The 19122-nt window shown below is 41.9% G+C and overlaps 1 protein-coding gene across 2 annotated transcripts; it reads left to right on the forward strand.

Annotated features, from left to right (window-relative positions):
• The first annotated feature begins 480 nt into the window (after positions 1-480).
• Positions 481-19060, forward strand: si:ch211-267e7.3 (ADAMTS-like protein 2). 2 transcript variants are annotated; one of them, XM_027291033.1, is made up of 20 exons: positions 481-675; positions 4286-4375; positions 4728-4831; positions 9099-9174; positions 9312-9414; positions 9726-9871; positions 9980-10103; positions 10523-10603; positions 10853-11028; positions 12177-12609; positions 12743-12811; positions 13289-13610; positions 13907-14007; positions 14562-14688; positions 15017-15230; positions 16041-16196; positions 16285-16455; positions 16561-16737; positions 16942-17095; positions 17306-19060. In XM_027291033.1, the coding sequence occupies exons 1-20, from the start codon at positions 583-585 to the stop codon at positions 17449-17451; spliced, it is 3063 nt and encodes a 1020-aa protein (XP_027146834.1). In that variant the 5' UTR covers positions 481-582; the 3' UTR covers positions 17452-19060. The 2 variants fall into 2 exon arrangements, with proteins under 2 accessions (XP_027146834.1, XP_027146833.1); XM_027291032.1 differs by having other exon boundaries at positions 482-675; positions 17303-19059.
• The last annotated feature ends 62 nt before the right edge of the window (positions 19061-19122 follow it).

Genomic DNA, 19122 nt, shown 5'->3' on the forward strand with positions numbered 1-19122 from the left:
CATCAAATGTGTGCTTGAAATTCCTGAAACTATAATGGACACACACAGTACACAAAACACTTGCAAATGCAAGTTCTGCAAAAATAGCTTTGAAGTGTTTAGAAACCTGTATAGTTCAGCTGGCTAGATGACACCTGTAACTTTCTATAAATGCTGCTGGGCACATGCTTTCATGAGATTCTTCTCCACCATCTATTCATTGTGATAGCTATGGTTGACTTCATTTATCTGAATATACATTTATTTAATACTATAAAAATGATTCACAGTCATACTAAATTACCAGAGTAACAAACTAAAATGAGCTTATATAAAATTAAATAAAGATTAAAGATCATAATATATAAAAAGAAAAGAAAGTCATTTATAAAAACTTTTCTCGCTCATGTGAACAGATAAAAGGTTCATCTCTTTTCAAAAAAAAAAAGAAAAATACAATCCTATCCATACTAGAGCAGAAGGCGTAGCTACATCAAAAGGGGGTCGAAGTGGGTGGAGGAAGGAGGGCAGAAGGAGAGGAGTGAGGAGGGGAGCGGAGGTAAGGGGAGGGGAAGAGTTGTCGGTCCATGACATGAATGAACCATGTTCGGTAACGGAGGCTTAGCTCTCCCGGTCTGCTCCTTTCTCCTGCTGCACCTCCCGGTTCTCCCGCTGACCAACAACTGGCCCGTTAAGGTAATTCGCTCGCAGATTAGCTGGTTTGTTCCGCGCACAGTCCTGAAGGGGGACCGAGACTGAGGGAGTCTGCTCACAGCTCTGTCACTTTGATTCCGCCGTGTTCACCGTCACGGACACTGTCTTAGTTTTCACCTTAAATGAATTTTCAGTTCGGTTAACTTGCAGTGAACCCAGCAACGACAGTGTCTGAATGAAACTGGACGTGCAGTTTCGCGCTTGGGAAAGCGTTCAGCCAAAGTGTGAGTGTGTGTGTGAAGGTAAGCTAACTGTTACCAAATGCGGGAATGTCACCGTTCCCCTCGCGAACCTCCTCCAGAAGCTGATACTTTGTTGAGTGGGCGCCAGCGGGATGCTTGGATGCATGTTGCGTCAAGGAATGGACGGTACCGACCTGTAAAACGGCGGTCTGCGCTGTGTTTACACTGGACGGTAAACAGGCGGCTGAATGACATCAGTGATGGGGCTGTAGATGGACTTTCGTGGACCCTTTCTCCAGAGCAGAGATAGCTGAAGAATGAGCCTCCACCACTCTAAACAAACCTGTTCTGATGCAGCTTTACAACCACACTCAAACACTTTAAACTAACTCAGCTCCATTCAGCTGGAAAACATGCAGCATTGCTGAACCTGACCACTCCGTCCACTGGATGGAACAGAAGCAATGTGTGTGTGGTTGTTTTAGGATTCAGACAGATGTTTGCAGATGCAGATCTAGCAGGTTGGGGAATGTAAAGTTTTATTTGGCTGTTGTCTTCTAAGTCAGTTTCCACATGACGCCTGCAAAGACTGAGAAAACTTGCAGATGGTCCACATTCAGTACTTTGATGTTTTGTTGATTTCCTCCTCACTGATCCCCCCTGAAGGCAACAAATTAAATTGCACAAGTCCTTGTTGTTGGAAGAAATAATTAGTCTTTCTCTGTGTGGCCAAAAGTGATTGAGTGCTTCAGTCTGTCAAATGAACACCACGTACAGTATCAGGATGTAAACATGTGACTTCAGTCTGACTGATTGTGCCGTAGACAACATCTCTGTCTTAATGTTAGAAAGTTACATCACTGACTGACCATTTGGCCACGCTGCTCACTGTGGGCTAGCTGACTGACTAACACATTGATCTGCAGCTTGACCAAAAGGCTCTGCGTATTCGCCCGAGTAAAGAAGACAACACAGTGACAGCCAGCAGCAGACCAGCCTATCAGGGTGTCTCGGGGTCTCCTGGTTGAAACTCTAAACAGATGCATTACCAAAGGCTGTGCAAACAATTGTTTGCAGACACTTTTCTCTCAGCTGTGGTAACCACGAACACTCACAGCTCTTCTTCTGAACCATAAACACTGCCTGCTTTTTACGCAAATGAATGGACTGAGCATTAACCCCAGAGATAGCTCATAAAAAGCCCCATATTTGTCTGGTTAGTACTGCATTTATCATTCGCTCCATTCATTCTTGCCAATTAAAGAGAAACTCATGCAGTACAGTGAACTTAAAAGAGTTTTCTGGATGTGAAGCTGAGCCGAAGACACATAAAATCTCTGGCAACCGTGAAAAAAAGGAAAGTTGTGTAGAGAACACAACAACTGGCATGACATCTAAACTGCTTTTTTTGGCAAAGACATTGCTAAAACACTCTTTGCACATTTTACACACAAACATAATGTACCATAGCAACAGTGAGGTCATGCTTTCTGTTTAAAGGTTTGAATTTATGGTGGTAACAGTGCTGAGTTTGAAATAGCAGTCAATGTTATTTTTCTTGTCAAGACGTGAAGAGATGAATTAGTTAATTCAGCTGCACGCACACTTTAACAGCCGTGTGGACTGCATGCAGCTTTCCAGGTATATTACACCCGGCCAGACATACCATACAAGAACCATGTTCATATTCACACGAGTTCATATGTGTGGGATATACTGTAAATTAATTCATATAAATTTCAGGGTAGTCGACCTTTTTACATTTGTATTCATGACACTATGCCTGCATAAAAACATATCATAACAATATATTACCTGATATTTTCTTAAAACATAGATTTGATTATTAAACAGTCGAACAACTGAGTGGCTGTGGCTCAGGAGGTAGAGCGGGTCGTCCACTAATCAGATGATCGACAGTTCGATCCCCAGCTCCTCCAGTCTGCACGTTGAAGTGTCCTTGGGCAAGATACTGAACCCCAGATTGGGTTAATGAGATACGTACTGTAAAGAGCTTTGAGTGGTTGGAAGACTAGAAAGGCGCTTTATAAGTACAGTCCATTTAGGATTTAACCCAGATAAATAAAATAAACAGTTGAAAAATAGACTTGTGTATGGTCTAATGTTGACACATTTCATCTCACCTAATCATTTCTGTACATACTGTATGCCAGTATCAACGTATTTGTTATGATAGGGTCGGACGATATGTAAAAATAAATGACTAGAATAATCCTCAAAAAAATCGCAGATAGCTGCTATACTCATCCTAACTCTGTCATAAGATAATACTGGCTGCTGATACTTCATATCTCATGCTGCAGAATTTCTATAAACAGTGTTATAAATGCTCATTGCTAAGTTCATTAGAGGTGTAAGTACACAGGATAGTGTCCTTGTCTTTGCCAAATGACCACATCATGGTTGGACCTCAAACCACAAAGCCTTCCACAGAAAGTCTAAGCATGCTTTTTTGCACATAGACCTTTTTACATATGATGTTTCCACTCCAGCACAGGTGATCTCCAGCATTCATTCACTCACTGAACTGTGAGAATGAGCTGGTTCTTTTGCAATGCGTCATGCCACCATCCTTTTTTTTATTTCTGTTTGATGCCCTAGGAAGAAATTATTACTGTCACACACACACAGGCACACACACACAGGCACACACACACACACACACACACACACACACACACACACACTGTTTATGTGTTGAATTAGCCATAGGGTAATCTGACAGAGTAAGGAGCCTGTGTGGGCTTGTTAAGGACCCTGTTGAGACAACACAGTAATGGGACTTTGAGTCTTTGTGTGTGTGTTTGTCAGTTGAGGGATTAAAAAATAGCACTTAACTGAGACTTCTATGTAGCAAATCACATCCTTCTGTTACATGGCAAACCCCACCTCTAGCTTAATGTGGGGGCAGATGTATCAATTTTCGATTTTACATTAGCACTAATTTCATGTGCCATGGGGAACAATATGTGTAACGACCTGATTGGTAGTTCCAAACACCCACAGTACACCATGCTGTTTAGTTATTAGTCTGTCACGTCTTGTTGGCATGCTGAAATAAACAGAGGTGGTTCTTGTCAAACTCTTCACTTTTCTGCAAAGTCCTTCTTGGCTGAGATCAAAATAGTTCTGCCTGACCTTGTATGCGTACATGTGCTGAGTGACCACAACACCTGCTGTGACACAAGCTAACCTCATTGTAGTGTAGTGCTCCACAGATAGAACTTTTAGACAGTTAGGATGGAGTTCTGTTCACTGGTGAATGAAAGATTTAGGTTATCAAGACTTCTAATTTTGAGATGTCGATCAGTGCATCCACCCCAACACACAGTAAATCTGTTCCATGTTCATGTGTATGTGTCTGCGCATGTGTCTTGTGTGTCTGCCAGGACAGAAGTGAAGGGAGAGTGGAGCAACGTAACATCCATCTACAGTCACACAGCTTTGGGAGTCAGAATGTGAAACAGACGAGCAGTAAGGTACTGCGATCACACGTTTACACTGTTACACCTGCTGTTTAATGAAATGTGAATGTTCAAGCTTTATTTATTTATCATTCTACAAGTCAAGGTTGTAGAACAAAATGCAGACAGTAGTCACTTTATGCCGCGCATGCAATTATTTATCATGGAGTTTGGAAGATGACTTGAGGTGTCTCAAAGGAAGCTGACTGATTTGTGTCTGACTCTTACTAAAGAAATCATTCATTTGATTAATAAATATTGATTTTATTGGGGTCTTTTGAATGTAGAACACTGTAACTGACCAATCAGAAGTGACCACTCCACTCTAGTTTTTTCTGACACTTGTACTGTGTGTATGTTCTCCCAGGAGGAGGTGTTTCAGTGGTGGGGGGAGTGGTCCAGTTGGTCCTCTTGTTCCAGGAGCTGTGGAGGAGGAGTGAGGAGTCAGGAGAGACATTGTCTCATACAGAGGTAGTATATTTAAAAACACATGTGGTTGCATTATCTATCTATCTATTTGTGTGTTTATATATATATATAGATATATATATATATTATTTTTTTATTTTTTTGGGATGAAATTTCAGAGTGCACCTTATTGCTTAATATGCAAGTGTGTGATCCATGAATGTTCCACTAAATGTTCTGCTTCAATCATGCTGTTCACATTCTGACATCAAGACACCAAGACGACACCCAACCAACAATCCATCAACAGTACCTGGTCCGTGTGAGGCCTCAAACAGGAAGTACTCAGAGGGAAGTTAGCACTGAACACTGAGTGTGACAGAGTGTCATCAGCAGGTTGGAATAAGTCCACTTGTGAACAGCATGACACGTCTAGTCGAGCTGTAATCGATGGTCAAGGATACATGACAAGTTACTGAGACACTGACAGTTTTAGTTTTGTTGTTTTGTTTCAATAGTTTGAGATAAAGAAATGATCATTGATTGCTTCTACTTAAATGCCCTACTTTCATGATATAATATCACTGTAGCATGAACCTTTCCCATAAATTTCACCCGAAAGACAAATACTTTTTTATTGTTACACTGAGGGCTATAGGGACACTTAAGTTGCAAGTCCACATAGTGACAGACTGATTGAAGCATGTGAAAGAAGAAATTAGGATTCATCAGGAGCTCCATCAAAAGAGATTCAACCAAACTAAAAGCAGCAGGGATGGAGCAGGAGATGTTGGGTTGAGATTTTTTAGTGTCAAAACACAATATACATCATGACCGATAATGTCACCCCAGATATCCTGTTAGTTTCTTTTACTGAATTTCATTTAAGTGGATTTTATAAGAGAAATCATCAGCCTACCTTTATTACAATCTGATTTTTTTTTTTTTGCTATTTACTTAAAGGACATGGGTGTAGAACTTTATGACATCACACGGTATAGTTTCTGATTGCCGTGTCACCCTATTCTTCCAAAAGCTTGAAGGGGAAATTATGGTGGTCGTGAAAATGTGCAAAAGAGCACATATGTTCTTATGTAGAGGCAATGTTTCATTTGTCTGCTCTGGGCTACTGTAAAAACATGGTGGTTTACTCTCATTCTGAGGTAACGAAAACAAAATGATTCTTATTTTCAGGTGAGTTCTGAATATTTTATTCTGTGAATACAACTCCCTAAAGCAGACACACGGCGCCTTTAAGTGCTTCAAAGTATATGTTAAATTAAATAATATTGTTATGCTTTAACTTACAATGCCACTAAGATGTGACTATAAGTGGAGCTAAACAATTGTTTATTGCTGCACATAGTACAGACACAAACACACAACAGGCATCATGTGCAGTTCTGTACACACACAGGAACATGGCTGCATACAGAGGGAAGTTAGGTAGAGCACTGACAGAATGTGTGTGTTTGTAGCCATCTTGTTACCTTTGACCTCCCCCTGTCAGACTTGCGGATGTTTCTGTCAGCCAAGATTAACGCTGCTCTGCCCTCACTGCTGGCCTTCTGTCTCTCCCCTCCTTCCCCCTCCTCCCCCCTTCTTTCTCCTGTCTTTGTTCCTCTCCTTCCCATTTTCTCCTCTCATGTCTGCCTCTTTCCTCCTATTTCCTCTTTCTTTTTTTTGATTTTCTCCCTTTCTGTTTTCCACACTCCTCTTCTCTCTATCCTGTTCACCCCCTCCCCTTTTCAGCTCTCCTCCTGCTTTTTTCTTTCTCTCTCTCCCCTTCCTCTCATGTCCTACCCTCATCACCTTCTACCAATTAGATGTGACACTCTCACATAGTGACCTCCCGCTCACCTCTTCCTGCTGTCTCTCCTACTTTACCGTCTAAACGATGTAGGAGGATGGGCTGAAGACAGAGAGACACAGATAGATCGACAGAGGAGGAGAGTGTGTGTGTTGGGGGGTGCAGTTAACATGGTAATGAAAGACAGATGCATTAAGTCCATGTTGGAGTTCTTTCTGTATGTCCTTCGCAACACACAAACAGAATTAGAATCATGTTAAACTACAGTGCTCTTAGAGAGATTTTTCTTGGTACGACTGTTGCATATGTCGTGTTGTTGCAAAATGTGCAAACTGGTGAAGTCCTCAGACCCTTGAGATGTGTTTCCATCAGCTGCTGCAGAGTGAACAAAAAGCTCCACATTTAGATTGTTCTTCAGAGTCAGCTCATGTTGATTACATTTCCTGAAGACGTGAATGTATGTACTTACCAGTGTGGTCACACAACCAACATAGACAAACAATCTACAAACATTTTACTGTGGCAGTTGTTTTCACAGATGGATAAACTTTATTGTCCCTGTGGGGAAATGTGTCCCGGGCCTTGTGCTACAGGCACTTTCTTGAACTGTACAAAGTTTTACATTCAACAAGTTTGTGATACCATGCCTACATAATCATCCATTACCTTTTGTGATTTATTTCTTCATTTTTGCAGTGTGAGTGAACACAAACATATTTGTGTTATCTGGAAAATCACATATTGTCTTTTCTGTCCATCTGTCAGTCAAAAAAAAGCAAAAAAGAGCAAAGCAAATTTGGATAAATAGACTTTTTGACTAAGCAAATATGGTGTAAACACATCATTAACATGTTCTCACCTTTACAGTTGTTTCCTCTTTACACTGCAGAGCAACCTTAGCATTCAATTTAAGTTGACTCATTCTTCTTTTAGCTCTGCTTTGGCCTCCACCAACAAAATAATTGTCTTTAGTTGCTAAATACTGTTAGCCAGCTAGTCTCTCACTGAATCTGCTATTTGGAAAGCTAGAGCATAGTGGGTTTATATTTTTTCTCTGTAAATGCCCGCCTGCTGAGTACATGGATGAGACTTTGTGGGCCAAAACATTGAGGCTAACAAAACTCCATAAAGCAAGTTTTATAAATATTCCCATTTGACACATTAATTTATCAATGTAAAAATATTGATTAGTACAGCTCAAAGTGTATACATTTATTCATCCCTGTAAATCGGTGTACATTGGGGCCGTGGAGTCGACAGGGTGCTGTACAAGACTGGAAAACTTTGAGAGGTTAACAGTAAATGGATCAACTACACTTGTAATAATGGAACTGAAAATAGTCCTATAGACTGTCCACTGATTGATTTAGACAATCTGTACATTGAAATTGTAGCTAACTCAAGGAGCTGCTGATGTGGCAAAAAGCAGTTTGAATTGAAAGAAATGCTTCTTGAAAAATAGCATTGCTCTCTCAAGTTGAGAAACATTTACCACAACAAAAAGAAGATTGAGTTTAGTGTGTAAAATGTGAGACAGGGATAACATTAGCATTAGTCAGTATGAAGCACTTTGAATATGTTGTGTTAATTTGTGCCAAGTGTCTGGGAGCTGTATATACCGTAAGTACTGTTACTCATAGTGGCAGCTGTTTTAGCTACTTATTACAGAAACAAACTCCCTTTTCATTGGGAGCACTAAATGTTGGTGAATCACAGTTTATCTACACAGAAACAGGAATGGGTGAGATGTCACATAAGCTCTGTGTGGACATGACAGAATCTATACGAGAAGAGACTCTTCAGAAGAAGTTGGGTTGTGGATTGGAGCACCACCCGGTTCTTTTCTTAAACCTGGTTTCTTACATGTTCAAACACCAACTAAACTTTGGCTGTTCAACTAGTGCACCAGATGGTTTGTTACACCAAACCATTGTTGGAAACTGTTTGGAAAAAGGCAGTCACTTTCAAAAGATACAGGCAGGTGATTGGATGAACCATTCGCCTGTCACTGTCTATCAAAGGCGAACTTCAACCAGTCACATCGATGAACTATTTAACAGTCAGACTCTTACTGAATCATCTTTCTATCCAGAAATTCTCCTGTTTGTTCCGCCTTGCGGCTAATCTAAAAATGGGTAAAAATGTGGATCATCAGTGGACCTGAGGTGGGACGAATGACGCCTGGGTGCTCATCAAACAGGGTCATTTGTAACAGCACCCACCTGTCGATCAATGCCACGTTGCATAATTCTGCATAACTTTTAGCCTTAATATAATTTGAACAGGTGAGTTCTATAAAAATTCACCCTCAGTACAGTTGAGGAGGTTCCTGCTTGATTGTCACACACCACACTTGTAGCAGTGTGCAAGTAGTTTCTCATAGAACAAAACAGTTGGCATGACATCTGGGGAAGCATCATGCAGTGAGATCAGCATCTGCCTCTTTTGTGTTATTCGTGTATTACACTATAATAACCATGTTACATCTCTGTCCTATCTTGTACCCGGTCTCTGTCCCAGGCTTTCCACTACCCAGAATGTAAACAGCTCCTATTGTGTTGGCTCTCCTAAACAGTACCAGCTCTGTCCAAACCAGGTATGAAGCTATGATGATGTTGAAACTATGGTGATTCATTCTCTGTTGAGTCTGTAACCTAAGAACACAGGTTAACTGGATTAAAGCACTGAAACTCTTTAAGCTGCTTTACTGACTGTGTGTTGTTGTGTTTTTAGCCCTGTCCCAGCCCCAGTGTTAGTTTCAAACAGCACCAGTGTTCCCAGTTCAATTCTAAATCTTTTGGAAGAAGATACTACCAGTGGACACCTCTTTACCCAGGTATAATGTCATCCTATCAGTCATTCTTCTGTTCGTCTGCCTCTTTGTTTATTCAGGTATGTTCAATATAATGAACTAAACTGTTGCTAAATAGTTAATGAGGTGTCTTCTGATAACTGTTGTTAAATCTTACTAAATCCAGCAAATGTGAAAGATTAGTTACTCATCTCTGACCTTCAGTTAAAGCTGCACCAGGCAGCTTTACATTCAAGCAATGCCAACTGCTAAATACATGTAACTAATTGAATTTTGTTGACGTGTGATGTCGATAAAGTAAATGTATTTTTAAATATATGTCATTTCCTGTGTAGCTGATTACATCAGCATCTCTAGTAAGCCATGTGACCTGCAGTGTACAACCATCAGTGGCGAGCGACAGCTGCTAGTTCCCGCCCACGATGGCACTTTCTGCCGCGATGCCAAATACCATGGAGTCTGTATCGAGGGAATATGTCAGGTAACCCAAAACAATATGTTTTGATTAAAACAAGTTGATGACAGCAGTTCATTGGCTGGATGAACAACCTAACTCTTTTGATTGGTTTGAATGTCTCTTGTCCTCCAGCCTGTAGGCTGTGATGGGGAGCTGTACAGCAGTAAGACAGTAGACAGATGTGGAGTATGTGGAGGCAACGGGACGTCATGCCAGCGCATTTCTGGATCATACAGGAAGGCACTCACACAGTTAGGTAACACACACACAGACACACATGTAGACAGAATTATAAGAAGTATTAATTATGTAGCATCAGATTAAAGTCAAGTTCCTTTGGGTGATTCTTAAAGCAACTGTTATAAAATGGAGCAGCTATTTTTAGATTTGGTCCATTTTTAATCAGAACATTTCAGTCTCGTCTTTATGTTTAAGTAAACTCTGAACATTTTAGTTTTACACTAAGAATAAATATTTGAATCAACCCTCAGAAAACTGCTTTGAATTAAGATTTCATCCAGTCCAGTTTAGAACAGGCTGCTGTGGAGATGGTGTTTTTACGTTATTGAAACATGTTTTGATTTTGATGATGATGTACACAGTTTTGTCACAATGCTGCCCGATGATGCTTCATAACACTGTACCAGTGTTTAAAGTCTGTGTTTTTGTCATCAGGCTACGTGTTCATCATCAACATCCCAGCTGGAGCTTCTGACATTCAGATCATAGAGAGACACAAGACTGAGAACATCCTGGGTGAGAACCTACAACTTCTTTAAGGTCAATAAACTAAAGAGCACGAAACCAACTGAAGCACAAAGTAGAATGTTTTTATTAAAAAACATGATCTGGATCTATATTTCAACTTTTGACTGCACACAGATCTTTTTGATCTTACTCTGGGTTATAAAAATAAAAACAACTACATTGTCTTCCGGGTTCTGACCCAGTTTTGAATCATTGTCTTACGCCCTCATGTGTACTCATGTGTCCTCTTCTATCTAGCCCTGTCAGATGAAGCTGGTCATTTCTTCTTCAATGGAAACACTGTGTTTGACAACCCTCAAAACTTCCGCGTGGCAGGAACAGTGTTTAAATACCGACGCCCTAGCAATGTGTTTTCTGATGGGCTTGAGTATATCATTGCCCAGGGACCAACACTTCAGGGCCTGAATGTTATGGTAACACACACACACACACTACATTTGTGTCTCATTTAGGGATGTAAACAGTTAATCGATTAATCGGTTAATTGTTGAAAAGAATTTAATCGATTAAATTAAATTAATCGGGTTAACTGAATCTAGGGCCATTTTCCACAGAAGTTTTTTCAGTGAGATTTCATGGTGTCTCCAGTTGAGGGTACCATTGCTTAATCTAGGCCACAGCGAACGTACCTGAACGTAACGCGGCGACAGACCCGGAGTGGAGTATGGAGCATTTCAAACTAAGTAATGATGACAAAGACGCTCAGTTAAACTCTGTGGTGCTACGTTTAAGTTCAGCAGCTCTACGAGTTCACTAAGATACCACCTTCAAAACCTGCAGGCGTGTTGACGTGCTAGCAGTTAGCATTAGCCTCTAAGAATTAAATGCATGCTGATTGCTAACATGCTAATGCTAATTGCTTAATGCTCCTGTGTGTAAATAAACATGCTCAGCTCTCTCGTCACTCTCAACATTTCTGCGGGAAATTGTTAAATAGAGGCCCTCTAATTTTACTGTCACCTTCCTCAGGGATGATTGAAGCTGTGTTCAGTACTACATGTTACTGTAAGTGTCCAGGGCTAGTAATCTTACTGTGACCTTTCTCAGAACAAGGGAGATTATAAGTGGTGCTGCTAATGTTTCAAGTTTTTCATCTAAGTACTTTACCAGATAATTATATGTAGGCTTAATATTGTGCAGGCTAAGCCCATATTGTATAGCTTTAAAAAATATTTTATGTTGCTTAATGTTTCACATGCAACAGGTGAGCCAGTGCACAATTATTTTTTTTAATGTATTTCAATTTTCTGTGCAGAATTTATTTTGGTTAAATGCCATATCTGTACCGTATCCCAACTGGTACAATAAAACATTAGTTGAGGAATATAACATGCATTTTTTATTCAGTATATAAGCAATATTTAGCTTTATGTTAAAGACACCGTGAGAAATGTATGTTCTCAGGAAAAAAGCCGCTTATCAGTTAATCGTTAATCGATCGATAAGGTCAATCAACTAACAATTAATGAATTAATCGATAATTTGCATCCCTAGTCTCATTCTACGACAGTTAAAAGTCAGTAACTGTGATTTTTTTTTTTCCGTTTCTTTGGACATGAAGTACTACAACCTGAATGGGAAGCTCCCTCATATCACCTACGAGTTCACCATCCCCCGCACGTCTGATGACATGATCACAGCCGCTGGGGGCATCACATCAGGCCCCTCCCACTCCCATCTTAACCTCACCTACAATGAGGTAAATGAGGATGTGAGGGGGGATCAACTCAGAGCAACCAATCACAGCAGAGCGGGTGTGACACCTGTCCGTCACTACAACACTCAGCTGGAATCTGATGACCAATCAGACGTCCAGCTGGAGGAAGACGAGGAGGAGGAGGAAGAGGAGGAGGAGGAAGTAGTGTGGGAGATCAGGACCCCCAGCCCTCCACCACCTGCTGCCATGTTGGTGTACAGACCAGCCGACGTCACCAGTCATGTGTTCGGCCATAATGATGTCGAGGAGCAGGGACCTCCAGTCCCATCTGGTTACCGTGAGTCAGATATTCATGTGTCTTCATGTGATAATTGAGCTTTTTTATATTCTATATTAGACTGTCCAAACAGCACTTAAATCATTATCTATGTGTTTGTCTCATTGCCTCTATTTGTTATTCTGTCATTAAGGAAGCTCCTCCAACTCAATCGATGAGCCTTCCACTGCTGATGACAACACTCTGCTGCTCTCTTTTCCAGGTAGGAAAGAACAATTACACTTTACAGTTTATAGTTAGTTCTTGTCTTTTCTGCTGCTTTGTCTCTCTATCTCTCTATTTATCTAACTGGATGGCCCAGGGCCGGTCCTAGCTATGGGCAATGTGGGCGGCCGCCCAGGGCGCAGTCTCCGTGGGGGGCGCACGAGCGCCCGAAAAAGACCTGCTCGGTATGGAAAGTGTCATGAGATAACCTTTGTTATGAATTTGGCGCAAAAAAAAACTGAACTGAATAAATTGAATTGAACAAAAAAAGAATGAGCTCAGTTTGAAGATCCATAACACAGTTCTCTAAGGCAGAGTCTGCATCACTAGTAACTGGTGTGAGGAAGACCTCAATATGGCCTCCAGATCCTGAGTTTAAGAATTCTCACAAAATCCAATCCATTCCAAATCATCCAAAATGTTTGGCTTAACTTTCACTGATACATGTCAAAACTCTGTTGTTATCCACTCACAGGTAGTCAGAGTGTTCACCCTGCATCCCTGCCAGAAGACGCCCCCTGTCTGCTACTGGAGGATCTGCATTTTAACCAGACACAGTCAAACACACACTCTGTTAAACACACACTCACTGATTCACGTTCACCAGCAGAAGCGCATGCAGAAACAAAAGCGGACACAGGCTCACAGTTGGAAATACACTCAGACATGCTCACAGTTACTGACACACACTCTGTTGCACGCAAAGAATCAGAAACTGGCACACACTTGGACACACACACGGCCATCTTGGTACAGCTGCAACAGGTGTCTGCAGTCCAGGCAGCCAACACAGAGAGGTATGAGGGAACAGCTGGAGAGACGATGTTTGCTTGAAGGTCACTGTCATGCTCTGAAATGGAATTCACCACACATTTCTGCCAGATCATGTTCATCAACTTCAGTCTGCACTGCTTATTATATCACACACTTTGATAATCCTGATGTGCTCATACTTTATCTCACTTCACATAAATGATATATGTTTTAATGACAGAGTCTTGCCTCTGGGTTTAGATTTTAATATAACTTAATTAACATAACATAACAGTGTGTCTGTGTGTGTGTGTGTGTGTGTGTCTTTGTCTCTCTGCAGCAATGACTTTGATGTGGGTCTGGACCCAGATATCAGTCTGGCAGACATGTATCGCTGGAAGGTTTCTGCTTACGCTCCATGCAGCTCAACCTGTACGACAGGTACAACATGCAATTACACTAATATGATAATAGCCACATTCATTCTGTTTTTGTTTTCTGTTAAAGCAGCTTGTGAACGTTGTTCTACTGTGGTTATAGAAAATATTAGTGTCTGGCTGGCTGGTACTGTATATCAGGACACCTCACTTCACACTGCAAAACCATGTGTGGCTTAAACTGATTAGTAATGTTAAAATGGAGGACACTCTCTTTATTTTTGGTAAGTAGCAGCCATATTTTTCTGCATTATGTTCTTTAATAAAGTTGTCATATCTGTGCATGTCAAGTAACATGCACAGTGATATGATATATCTATGACAGACTTATATCGATCAATAAATCTGCAGTAATCAGCAGACTGATGAATCACTTGGACTCTCATCGTATTCGTGTGATTAAGCACAATGAGGTGGGAACAGAGAAAAGAATGCACCAGTGCTCTTTGTCTCCACCTTGTCTATTATGGTTTATATCAGCTCTAAACACACGGTAGTGCACGTGGTTTGTCTGTTGTTAAACTGTCTGTACTCTGTACTGCCTGTGGGTATTGCCAGGTATCACCACTAGCTATGCCCTCTGTGTACGGTATGATGGTACCGAAGTGGATGACAGTTACTGTGACTCTCTGACCAGACCTGAGCCCACACATGAATTCTGCACTGGAAAAGAATGTCCTCCAAGGTACTGTTCATACTGGTTTAACTCACTGACCCAGTTTAAATAAAGTATAATTCAAGGTTTGGGGACTTTTATCTCAAATCAAAGCCCTTAAAGGCTTTGAAATGTATATCCCTTTACCTGCTGTTGATGAGATGATGCCAACTGTGTGAAGTGTTTTCATTAATCTACATTACCAGGGGTAAAAACAAAGACTTTGTGGTATGCAAGCAGATTATTCCCAAGAAATTTAAAGCACCAGCCTGAAGAACGAATGACTCACTGTGACTGAGTGGTTTTATTTCACTGAAGAACTCACATGAACTGCACCATCTCCTCACTCTGTCCTCAGATGGGAGACCAGCGGTTGGAGCGAGTGCTCTCGAACATGCGGTGAGGGCGTCCAGTACCGTACAGTGCGCTGCTGGAAGATGCTGTCGCCCGGCCTTGACTCCTCTGTCTACGACTCGCTGTGTCTGTCACATGACCTTCACAAACCAGCCAATAGAAAGGTCTGCGTTGGCCAGAGCTGCGGACCACAGTGGGAGGTGTCTGAGTGGTCAGAGGTAATACAGCAAGCCACAGTGCAGTGTTTGTGATGGAGGGGGGGGGCAGTGGTTATTTTTATGATAACAAGAATCAGGTTTGAAGTTTGAAGTTGGTGGTCCATGAGCTGCCAGTGTGGGTTGTGCTTTCACTATCAGAATCAAAACAAAACTTTATTAATAAAGAAAAAAATGAAATTTGTTGAAATTTTTTCAGTAACTAGAATAAAACTCCATGATACTGAGCTGAGTTTGAAATGAAAACATCACAACTATCCAGGCATGCATCCATTCATGAATGGCTGAACAGCCCAAATGAGACTTTCCTGCTCCTCCTGGAGGATCTAAGAGCTCTGAAGCCAACTGGGATGTTTAGTCCCTCCACCATATGGTGGCTCTTCCCAGTCTGGATTCCCCCAGGATGTCCACAAAGAGGAATCTCACAAGGTGTCTGCACCACCTACACTTTAAGGAGTGGGAATATGATACTGCAGAACACCAACCCTCACTGTGGTTTGTGGTGGAAGGTGATGGTTGAATAAATAAACCTCATGGGAAATCGATCCTCAGTCAATTTGAATTCCTCAGAACTTTCAAACTGAACAGCATAAAGGTAGTGATTTACATGTTGATCAGTCATCTCTCTTGACTGTGTTCCTCATGTATTCATCATGAGCACCTTCATGGTCTCCTGTTAGCATCAGCTACTACCCAAACCATGAATAACAGATGAATCATTTTTTTCCTGAATTCAGACTGCTGGAATATTCATCCATTGACCTGATCTGCATGTGTGTGTACACGCTGAATGTGTGTGTCTGTGGGTGTTAGTGTTCGGCTCGTTGCGGCTCTCGTGGTGTTCGTACTCGAGAGGTTCGTTGCTCCATGGAAATAAGACTGTGTAACAAGTCCTCACAGCCAATAGAAGAGCAGGAATGTGAAGGCCCGCCTTGTGACAGAAGATGGACAGTTTCTGACTGGGGACCTGTGAGTTCAAACACATTTAATATTTAATGAGTTTATATTTTTAATGTGCATTCCAGTCAAACTGATGTGTCTGTGTGTCTGTGCTCAGTGCTCAGGTGTGTGCGGTGAGGGAAGGATGGTGCGTGCTGTGATGTGTCGTTCATCAGGTGGGATAGTGATGTCAGAGGAGCAGTGCGACCAATCACTGCGCCCACTGGCCATCTATCCCTGTGGCGACAGAGACTGCGCCCCCCATTGGGTGGAACAGGAATGGCAACAGGTAAACATTTGAAGAAAGAAATTCTATAGGAGGTGCGCTTTATGGGGGACAGAGATAGAAGTTTAAGTCTTGGCTGTGTGTGTTTATTGTGTATGTGTGTGTCAGTGCAATGCCACGTGTGGGCGCGGTGTGCGGCAGCGTCAGGTGGTGTGTGCCGGGCTGGAAGGCGGTGTGTTCAAAGAGTTTCCAGACAGCAACTGTGACCAAACCAACAAACCAGAGACCAGCTCCTCCTGCTTCCAGAGACCCTGCTCCAAGTGGTTCACCACATCCTGGTCTCAGGTAACTAACTGTCTGTCCGTCTGTCCGTCCGTCCGTCCGTCCCATACATACTGATGCATCAGTTAGCCAGAACACACCCATAGCCATCTCATATCATGGCTGGCTAATTGTTCAAATATTATGAAAGTGTCAAATCTTCAGCTGTATCATCAGTAACATCGTGTAGAGAAAAATAAAGACGTCCTGTCCCCTCGTGCCCCTCAGTGCAGCAAGACCTGCGGGAGTGGCGTCCAGGTTCGAGAAGTGAAGTGTTACCAGGGGGAGGAGCTGGTAACCAGGGGCCACAGCTGCGACTCTGCCCTCAAGCCAGAAGCCAGACAGAGCTGTGAAATCCAGAGCTGTCCGACAGAAGCACCAGGTACAAAAACAAACAGAGTGTGTGCGTATGATGCAATATTTCAGCACACTTTCAGCCCCATCAGAGGAGGATAAATGCGTCACTGTGAGAAAGTGTTTCCCTGAAGTGTCCTGATGAATTCAATGGAGCGTTTATCTGTCTATTTTGTTTTTTGATACCAACTGTACCGCTATTTACATTTTTTTTTTTGTGTGTGTGTTTATTCAGCAGCAGCCCCCGCAGCATCAGTAGCAGTGGATGACTCCTGTCAAGACAAACCAACAGCCAACTGTGCCCTGGTCCTAAAGGTGAAACTGTGCTCCCATTGGTACTACAGAAAGGCCTGCTGCCAATCCTGTAAGGCACCAAGACCCTGACACTATAACCTCTCACCTCAACCCCCTTAACACAAACCACTGGTACCAAAGGTCACATTACATTGATATTGGTGCTACACAACAGCCTGCTGCTAGCGATGTAAGGCCTTCAGACATTCATTTTAAGCTTGTAACTCTTCCCCCTGTCACTGATGTCAATCTGTGGTCACTGTCTTCACCTCCTTCCTGTCAACGTTATCCCCTTTAGTCTTGGTTCTGTGCCCCTCCTTAAAGTAAATCTGTTCTTGTGTGTAGTATCATCATTACTAAAGACAACTGTTCAGACTTACTGCTAGAGCTTCCTTGTAGAGTCATCAGTACAGCTCCTGCTCTGTAGCAATATTTTACAACTGGACGTCTGTCTGAAGTACTCAAAGCATCAAACCGCTCTAAACCGCTTCATGAGTTAGCCTACTCCAAGTGACGGAGGCCGTGACCGTTTACCCTGCTACTAAATGTATTCACTGACCACCACCTCCCCAGAAATGTGAAGATAGACTAGCTTTAGGACATACTGGGCTTTCTGTTCATCTGTCCCCTTAACTCTAGAATAATCTTTTGATAAACACCCTTCCTCTTTTTCCTTATTTCTTCTTTATTCATTATTTTGTCTTTCTCACCATTTTGTCCATCACTCCCACCCCATTTTAAAGCTGATGCTCCCCATCCTAAATATCTATAATTCCCTCACATCTTCATATGGTGCTAAGTTCCACTAAAGAGGGTTCATGCAGAGCACGTGAAAGCCCTCTGGCAGCTTGTTTCTGTGGCAGCACACAAGGATGGCCTGGACCAGGGACAAAACTGCGACTGAGCCCCCTCAGCCTTGGTCCAGTCCTGTTTTAAAGTACAAAGTTTGGTCAGGTTGTACCACTGGTGTCATGCTGATATGTAACTGTGCTCTTTTATTTCTGCCATTTGAAACATGAATTTCCACAACACAGCCTCCTGTCTTAGACTGATTTACTGTCAGCTTCACTCATGTCACATTTTCTACACTGTACCAAAAAAACTGATCACTTCTTCATTATGATTAGCTGATCCATGTCAAGGCTCCATTTTGCCCACAAAATAACAAACTGTGGCACTTCTCCTAAAAAAAGAAGTTCTTTAATACATCTAGCTGAGCGTGGATGGAGCAGCTGAAGCACCTAGCTTTTTGCCACTCACACCCAGACTACTACATCATCAAGACAAGTAACAGTTGATGGTAATTGAACTAAACGCACACAGCAGCAGAATAAAGAAGTCAAAGTGCTTATATAATAATCTATAACACTGAAATATAACAGTGGTTCTATTTACTCCTACCACATACACATTACAACACCAGATCAGCACCTCAAGTGGAAAGTCAAAGCAACCATCATAAATCAGTCAGTGTTTTAAATGCACAGTTTAAAGTCCGTGTAAAGTCAGAATAAATGTGTTTGTCAGACCAAAGAAGAAAGTGTTATTAACCACCCAGCCAAATTTGAATGATTAAAAATATCAACAAGTTTATGAAATTAGGTGTCAATGTGTAACCGGAAGTAATTTCCTTGTGTGTGTTCACCTACCTGGCAAATAAAAAGTGATTCTGATTCTGATTCTGAAAATCAGGTAAAAATTTATTCTGAGCTCCAGGACTGTGGGGGCGGGTCCTGCTGAAGCCACGCCCACTCATGGAGC

Source organism: Larimichthys crocea, chromosome XVIII, assembly GCF_000972845.2.
Source record: "Larimichthys crocea isolate SSNF chromosome XVIII, L_crocea_2.0, whole genome shotgun sequence".
Classification (NCBI taxonomy): Eukaryota; Metazoa; Chordata; class Actinopteri; family Sciaenidae; genus Larimichthys; species Larimichthys crocea.

Bases quoted from the DNA above. Each gene is read 5' to 3' on its own strand.
- si:ch211-267e7.3 (XM_027291032.1), top strand. From the start codon at position 583: ATGTTCGGTAACGGAGGCTTAGCTCTCCCGGTCTGCTCCTTTCTCCTG. The intron at 12,812-13,288 runs GTAGGAAAGAAC...ATCCACTCACAG, and splicing joins TCTGCTGCTCTCTTTTCCAG to GTAGTCAGAGTGTTCACCCT. The intron at 15,231-16,040 runs GTAATACAGCAA...TGTGGGTGTTAG, and splicing joins AGGTGTCTGAGTGGTCAGAG to TGTTCGGCTCGTTGCGGCTC.